We start from the raw sequence: 8,816 nt of genomic DNA, 5'->3' as shown, positions 1-8,816 counted from the left end.
AACAGAACTGGCCCCAAAACTGAGCCCTGGGGAACACCGCTCGTGACCGGCCGCCAACTGGATTGAACTCCATTCACCATGACTCTTTGGGCCCGGCCATCCAGCCAGTTTTTTACCCAGCAAAGTGTACGCCTGTCCAAGCCATGAGCAGACAGTTTCTCTAGGAGAATGCTGAAACGGTGTCAAAGGCCTTACAAAAGTCTAGGTATACCACATCCACAGCCTTTCCCTCATCCAGTCACCTTGCCATAGAAGGAGATCAGGTTAGTCAAGCAGGACCTGCCTTTCCTAAACCCATGCTGACTGGGCCTGATCACCTGGTTGTCCTGTACGTGCCATGTGATGGCACTCAAGACAACCTGAATGAATCAATAATGAAGCAATTAGCTCAGGCTCTGGCTGTATCTTCTGCATGTGTGAGCTGAGGCAGATGAATATAATTTTGAATGTTTGGAGGTTGAGGTGCCAATAGTAACAAAAAAGTTTGATGCTAGAAATACACAGCGATGGATGTAAGCGTTGTGATACATATGGCCCTGTTCACTTCCTCTGTGTGAAAAGATTTTCATATTTGACTGCTTATTTAAGTTTTCCATCTTTTAAGTCATATAAAAGGTGGTATGCATACAAATAAATGCACAGCAATGCTCTATAGCAGAAAAATTCTATTTCCTAAGGTGCTGAAACTATTTGCATTTTGCTTTAGCAAATATGTTGTTATACACACCTAGTCCCACTTTGATGTCCCCTTACATGGGCACAATTCAAACTAGCTGATAAAACTGATTATTTCTCCATCTAAAGAAAGAAGGAGACTTGCTGGAGTCCGTGTACAATACTGTCTGTGTGTGGTCCATCAGGACACAGACATTGCTCTAGGAATCAAGTTATATGGTACCTGAACAACTGGGGAGTTTGAGAAAGATGCTTCACAGTCTTGTAATATCCTACTAAAACACCTGTAAACATATATATTATCACATACCTTAAAATTTTCTTCTGTCAGTCCTTCCTCAGTTTTGGCATCTCTTATCATTGCTGCAACATATCTCTTAACCAGATTTCTCATAACTTCCTAAAAATATAAAGTATTGTGTTAGCTTTCTGGCTCACTGGGCCTGCTTAGACTTCTTTGTGCTTTAGGAACATGACAAAAAATGTATAAACCTTAGATCTGGTTGAAAATTTGTCCTGCTTTTCAATGGAAAGTGGTGATATTAATTATCCTGAGAATGGCTGTATTGGGTTTCACCAAAGGTATGTCTCATGCCAGTAACATGACTGAGCAGTTGCTGATGCTTCATGAGGAGTGCAAGTCTAGTGCAGTTATATAATGTTATTTCCAGCTATACTCTCCCAAGCCTCCTGCGGTGTGAGATTCAGAGACTTTCTGAATCAGAAATGATAGCTCTAGGTTTAATGGGCTGTGACAAGTTTTCCTATGTGTTTTGAACTCATGTAAACTTTCAGCATCCACAAATCCTCTGCCAATGAATTCCATGGTATAGCTGGAATAAGAGTCCATTTGGGGGTTTGTTTATTTTTAACCTGCTCTCTGATAGTTTCCATTGTTGCCTTCTAAGAATCCTAAAATTATTTAGGTTGTAAGGGATACCTGCAGGCTGTCTGATCTAGCTCAGGGACATGTCCAGTCAAGTGCTGAATATCTCCAAGGGTGAAGATGCTGCAGGATCCCTGAGCAACTTTTTCTAATTCTTTACTACCCTCACTGTGATGACGATTTTCCTTACGGAATTTCCCTTCCTACAACTTGTGTCCATTGACTCCTCTTCTTTTCCTGTGCACCTCCAAGAAAAATCTGGCACTTTCTTCTCTCTAACCACCCACTATGCTATTGAAGACAGCAATTAGATTCCCCTTAACTTACTCCAGCCTGAAATCTGAGCTTCTCCTTTTATGTCAGCCCTCTAACAATCTTGGTGGCCCTTTACTGGATTCCTTCCAGTTTGTTAACATTTCTCTTGTAGTGGGCCCAAAACAGGACACGCTGCTCCAGATAGAGTCTTACAAGTGTGGGCTGGAGGAGAATAATCACTTCCCTCAAAGTGCTGCTTACAGCCTTACTAATGCAGCCTAGTATGTGTCTGGTATTCAGTTTGCGGATAGATGCTAAACAGATGCTCTGCGTTCACCTTCCCCATGATTTTAGAGATCCCTGTTGTATTTCTCACAGCTGCCTCTTTTTCAGGTTGGAAAAGTCCTGGTTTACCTAGTCATTTCCCATATGGAATCCATTAATTACCAAACCTACAAGTATACAGCCCACATCTTGTTTAACTTGCAGCACTTTTAACTCAACAAAAATTGAAAATAAATCTGAAAACTATTCCTTGTGCTACAATAATCTCAAAAACTCAGAGGTTGAGGCAGGAAGGATGGAGAAGAACAGCTTATAGGGCATCTAGGCAGGGGGGGTTATCAAGGGACAGGAAGTTGTCTATGGGGGACCAGAGCCGGAGATATGGAGAGCAGGTTCTGATGGAGCACGTCAGTGAGCTGCACATATGATCCTGATGAATCCCAGCATTGGGTGAGACTATGTGTTTGCTTTTATAAAGGCCATCCTTGTTACAGTGGGCAAAATACTGGTTAGTATATTGTTGCTCTAGGAAATACTCTTTTGCACCCCAAAAGTAGACAAGCCTACTTCTCAAATGCTCTTGTTTGAACACCAAAAATACTATGCTCATTTGCTGAGGATGAAATAAGTATGCATTTTGTGTTTTTTTTCTTTTATCTTTTTTTTTTTTCTGCTTTCTCATGAAATTCTTCCTTTTTTTCCCTCCTGAAGACCTTTTGGAGGCATAGAAGAATAATTGCTCAAAAAATAAACATGGGCCTGTACCTGGTATTGATGATGTCTTCTCAGATTGTCAGCTGCACGCCTCTGAAAAAAAGAAAAGAAAAGAACAAAAAAAACATGAATCCCTGTCTGGTAGTAAAATACTTACAGTATAACAAAACAGCAGGTCTGTGCAATATCTGGTATCTAGCAAGCTGAGAGAGATGGTTCAAAGTCTGTTGAAAAATGGCAGTGTTGGAGCAAAGCCTGTCATTAGCTTTCCAGAAGGGAGAATGTTGTAATTGGGAAGGCAAAGTGGATTTTCTACATTTTCATCAATGTGCTGTTATCCCAGCATTGGCATGGATGTGGTGGGGCAGCCTGGTCCCTGCTTGCAGAGGCCCAAAGTCACTGATCTGAGATAGGAGAACAGTGTGATCATGTCACTCATTTGCACAGACTGAAGTGTATTTTACTGAATTGAGAAAAGCTTGACATAAACATGGTGTTAGCAAGACACTTGCTATGGCTCTTAATGTCTCATTTAAGATAAAGCTAACCAAAACCTGCAGTATAAAACCACATTAAAGAGAAAATTTTCTGCTTAGTTCCCTGTTAAAAACACTTGGTCACATAGAGGGGTATGGAAGAAAGAAACTTAGCTTGCAATGCAGAGTTTGATGTTGGTAAGGCAGGAGGGTAAGAGGGATAGTAACTCTGAAGAGGAACAGCAAAAAGAAGTGTGGTAGGATGAAAGCATGGCACAGGCTTCAAGCAAGTGTTGCATTAGATTATATTGCCATATCTAAGGGCTGTCCAGAAGAAGATGGGGGAAAAAAAGGCCTGAATTACTTAGTCCTTGAATTACTGTTGTCCTCAATAGCATACTGAGTCACATCTCCCTATTCTCTACCCTAATTATCCCTGACTAGTGGGAAAAAGCCTTACAATTTTAACTTGGGTTCTTATACCTGCTGCTGGTGAGAAAAGAAGGTGTCTGACCACTCATTGTATTTCTACAAAACAGAACACTTACAGCATCTTAAAACAGGATAAAAGGACATCCAAGGGCCTTGTTAAAATTGACCTCAGTTGCATAATGAGGCAGGCACAGCAAGGTGTTTTGTCATCTTCTTTTACTTGAAACCGATTGGCAACTTATGATTAACAATTTCCCTGTACTCGGAATCAGTTTACACTTTAGGGTTGATTTCTTGCTTGTAATTAATTTGAGGGATGCAGTATCTGTGTGGTTGGGCTTGGCAAAAAATAATAGAAAGGGGAAAATCACTATTTCCTAATCACTCTGAGCACACGCTGTGGGGTAGGGCTTTATACATAAGCATCGTCTTCAGTATTTTTCCAGATTGTGTTTCTGTAACTATGCCTCATCCAAAGAGAACATGGAAATTCCTTGTGTTTAAGGGTGGAGGAACAGGTGAGCCTGCCCACTGCCAGGGCCGGAGGGGGGAAGGCAGCCGTGGGAAGGCCGATACCCTCCCACCACCTGTCTTTAGCCGTTTTTTAGAAGAAATTTTCTGATTTTTCACAGTTGACCACACGATGGAGATGTTTCATTCCTGCTGAGAGAGCACCAAGGGAGTCCATGGCGAAGAGAGCTCTCGACAGCTGATCTGACTCACAGGTAAAGGAAAAAACACCTTAAGGTGTAACTGAAACACACTTCAGTTCAGGTAAAGCTAACAATTCCTATAAATAAAACAAACGCTGACCCTTGTCTCGCAGACTACCTTCTGCAGTTGCTGCCTGCTCTGCTTTATTTTACAGTGAAATGTGAAATAAACACATAGGTCTAATTCTGTACCCATAACAAGAAATTGCTAAATCAGGCTTATCCTTTCTTTGCAACTGATTCAGAAACTCCCAGAAACAGGGATTGTGGCTTTTTCACTCAATGCAATGTCAAAAAGTGCAATTTGGGATGACTATGTAAACAAGTTAGTTTATGTAGTAATGTGTCCAGAACAGTTCTACTGCACTTAACAATTGTTTTCAATCCATACCACTGAGAAGCTGAAAGAGAATGCATTTAATGGTGTGTTTTCATACACAGACACATACATACTGCACAGGGATATATGCATACACATAACCTATCAAAGTGATTACCCCCATCAGTTCTCTACCTCCTGTTTAAATGTTCAGATTCAGTTTCCAGTTCTGAAAGCAGAATGAATCTTTCCTTAAACATATCTGAAAATCAACCTATTCACTATAAATAAAATGGCATTAACACTCATATTATCCTTATTTAGCTCGCAGCCAGCCTGCTTTTCTCTACCTGGTCATAGTCTAATTTGTAGTTGTTCACAATTTGTTTCAAGTAACAGCTGTGCTATGTGCATGAAGAAGTGTTGAAAACTATGGCTGGCAAAGGGATAAAAGTTAAATCTGACTAAAAATAGCAACAGGGGAAGAAACACTCTTCTGATGACAATGTTGTATGAGATCATGAAATTGAAGGGGATACTTTTATCACTTTCCAAAGGGGGCACTAATATCCTCTAGGAAGCTTTCACAGCAGTTCTACTAATCTTTTTGGTCTTCCTGCTTATGGCATTCCTAGTAATTTGCATTGTTTGGAAGAAAAGTCTCTTTAGCAATCAAAAATTTGATAATGTTAAATTACTTCTTTTGAAGTGCTTTATCAAAATTATATCTTTTATAAAGCAGGAATTCAAATTTGCTTAGTGATAAAGGTCCAGAAAATGTAAAGATTGTCTGAAGTCATGAGATATATTCCTCATCTTGAACAGAAGCATCCCATAAAAAGGGTAAGAGCTTATCTGTGTTGACAGAGAGGTTTCCCCATGAGATAGTCCTTGGCTATATACAACAAACACTCCAGATTACTTATTTCCATTCCAGGTGGAAGGTGTTATTGTTTTGCTCAACTTTCAATAACACGCATTACAGAGAAAATACAAAATACTTATATTGACTTAGGAGTTGCATCATTTTCCACTTGGAGAGCAAAGACTAAGAGAAGGGGAAAGGAGATTTTCTCAGATAAATGATGATAATTATCATGTAGGTTGCTTGGAAAAATGGCATAAAAATCTGGATAGCTAGAAAAGAGGTAACTGTTTATCTAAACATCAGATGCACAAAAAAAAATCCCCTGAAGATATCCCTGACAATCCTTTCCACTTTCTCCTCTGAAATACATAAAATTATAGGCAAAACATTTTTTGGCAACTGATCAGACATAAAGTGGAATGTAATTTGAGGAAAATAGTACAATTTATTCCAGTGGGGTTGGGGTTTCTTTTCTTACATCTCTTCTATTTTGAAATAGGAATGGGTTTCAGATGGCTAACAGGAGTATCCCTGAGACACCCAAAGGCCTTGGACAGTCAGGAAAACTTCAGCCTGATCCACAGAGTTACATTACTAATCTGGCTTTTGCAAAGGTGAGCTGACAAAGTTAACAGAACTGCTATATATATATAAAGAGCAGCACACACTGTTATTTCAGAGTTTTAAGTGTAGGAGATACTTCGTGATAATAGCTAAAGAGAATGCTGCATAGCCGGGATATGTCAAAATGACAGAAAATTAAGATGTGCTAAAATCTGAAAGGTAGAAGATTTTTGTCTGATTAATAGTAGAGCTGAAGTACTAGTAAATCACATGTAAGCATCCTGGCCTTCCTTCAGCTGTAGCTGTGGCTAGAGAAGCTGCCATCAGCATGGCTGGTCACCATGTTGCTTTGGAGAAGAATCCCGTCCCCTGAAAAAGCTCTCCTTGACTTCACCACCCACTGTTTTCAGCTGTCCCAGTACAACAAAGGATGGCAGAATCACAGAACTGAGATCCAAGGAGAACCAAATTGATTAGCACTCTTCAGAGGCACCTCACTTCCCTGCAGACCCTGTTCTTTCCCATGACAGCTTTGTTATAAGCAGCACTGTAGATGGTCCTCCCAAGCAACCATGCCATACTCATTCCTACTGACAGTTTTCTTCTTCATATGAGCCAGATAAATCCTTTCACTAGCATGTCTGCTGTAAACTATCCTGACCCTGAACCCTTACGAATTCTACCTGCATATAATGAACTTTCAAGTGTACAAATATATATTTTTTTACAGTGGATTGTTGGTGACACATTTAATACATCCTTGATTCATTCCTAGTTCATGATTCCTGACTTTTTGGTAGTAAGGTTTCTTATGCAGATATCATGTCTGATCCTTGAAAAATGCTGGCTTTAACAAGCCAGCTGCATTCTGTCTATCGTCTGTTTTGTATCCTCTAGCACTGACTCAGCCTTTGGATGCACACTATTGCTTTTTCTGCTGGAAAACACCATAGTACGTCACCGCTGATTAGAGCTTCCTAATAGGAAAGTTAGCATTTAGAGGTTTCAGAACAAAATGTTTTGAGTTCTGCCTTACAGACAAGATGGCATCCATACATCCATATAGCCAATGTAAGAAAAGGAGCCTGAAACTGAGTCTATAGTGTTTTTTCCCCCGTATTGGTCATAGGGAAGGAATCAGAGTTCATAATGCAGGACTCAATGAAAAGAAGTAGGTCCCAACAAAGCTTATCTTGTAGCTCTGAGGCCAGAGTTATTACAGGGGAGACTCCAGAGAGCTGGAGTCAGAGAGCTGTCAGCTGAGATCCCCAAACAAAAGGCAGAGAAAAGTCTTCATTTCCCTTCAGTTGTAAGGGCATACAGGTACTAAATTTAATTTGTTGGGACAACTGAAGAAATTCTGGGAACCCAAGGCTGAGCTGTGGGTGATGGGAATAAGTTTTTCAAAACCAGAAAGCAATGCAATCCCCTAGGACAAACTGAGATCACCATGGTGTGCTCATTTGTTCTCCAATGACTTAACTCTTCAGAAAAATCCAGTTAACAGCATCTGGTTTACATCTACCCAAACTGTGTGTAGACCTGACTGCTGGAGTGAATAGTGGCTCTCACACTCTGATGAGTATGGAGAGATTTTCCTAATGTGGAAATCAGAGCGCATAATGCATACCCACATCTTATCCCATCTTGGAGCTTGGGTGCATAACTGGGTCTAGAAATAGTGAAATGCTCCTAATGGGACTTCTGTTATAGCTGAGGAGCTAGCTGAAGAACTTTGTAGCTTTATGAGATGCCCAGATGTGTGGACTGAATCTGCCTGGTCAGCCACAGCCACAGCCACTCACTTTTTCTGGGCAGGTGGAAGTCTTGCTTCTGGCTGGTGAGCCCTCTACTTCAGAGGAGTTTCAGCTGTATTTGCAGCTAAGTGCCTATTTTGTAGTATAAACTAGTGAAGGATATGGCCCTACTGTCTCACAGACTTTGGGATTTCCACTTTTTCTCATCAAATGATTTTTTAAAAAATTTATTCTACAGAAATTAACCAAAAATGTCCTACATCTCTTTCTTGCCTGTCCTCCACTCCCAAACAGTTCAGTAATTAGTGGTTCACATTCAAATCATAAGGAAGCCAGGTTCAACTCATTCTCTTCTGTTCTCCCAAGAGAGCATCTTTCCCCTGCCAGGGTCTTAATGATTTTGAGATGGAAATCTCTCCTGTCAGAGCTGTTCTGCTTGGGGTAAATAATTAAATATCCACTGGAGAATAGAAGCGAACCTGGGTCTCCCTTAGCCCAAGCTATTTGCTTTACTTGGCACCTGCTCCTTCTCTCTCCAAACAGAAATTCCATCCTGAAGCTGAAAAGTCTTTCCCAACAAAAGCTTCTTTGAAACCGTGTCCTGGTTTTGGCAGGGATAGAGTTAATTTCCTTCCTAGTAGCTGGTACAGTGCTGTGTTTTGGATTTAGGAGGAGAACAATGTTGATAACACACCGATGTTTTAGTTGTTGCTAGGTAATGCTTACACTAGCCAAGGACTTTTTAGTTTTCCATGCTCTACTGACTGAGAAGGCTGCAGGTGCACAAGAAGCTGGGAGGGGGCACAGCCAAACTGGCCAAAGGGACATTCCATACCATGTGACGTCATGCTCAGTACATAAACTGGGGAAAG

At 40.7% G+C, this 8,816-nt stretch overlaps 1 protein-coding gene across 2 annotated transcripts in view; it reads right to left on the bottom strand.

Moving 5' to 3' along the window:
• The window catches only part of TRPC4 (transient receptor potential cation channel subfamily C member 4), a 115,056-nt gene that overhangs the window by 3,523 nt on the left and 102,717 nt on the right, over nt 1-8,816 (bottom strand). For both annotated transcript variants that reach the window (XM_009290176.1, XM_019474853.1), the window contains 2 exons: nt 2,867-2,908; nt 986-1,075 (listed from right to left, as the gene is read on the bottom strand). In XM_009290176.1, the coding sequence (XP_009288451.1) occupies nt 986-1,075; nt 2,867-2,908 (132 nt within the window). The remainder of the gene's footprint in view (nt 1-985; nt 1,076-2,866; nt 2,909-8,816) is intronic.

Source organism: Aptenodytes forsteri, unplaced genomic scaffold, assembly GCF_000699145.1.
Source record: "Aptenodytes forsteri isolate BGI_AS27 unplaced genomic scaffold, ASM69914v1 Scaffold155, whole genome shotgun sequence".
Lineage (NCBI taxonomy): Eukaryota > Metazoa > Chordata > Aves > Sphenisciformes > Spheniscidae > Aptenodytes > Aptenodytes forsteri.
The sequence above is the reverse complement of the archived record's forward strand: the minus strand, read 5'-3'. Positions and strand labels throughout refer to the sequence as shown.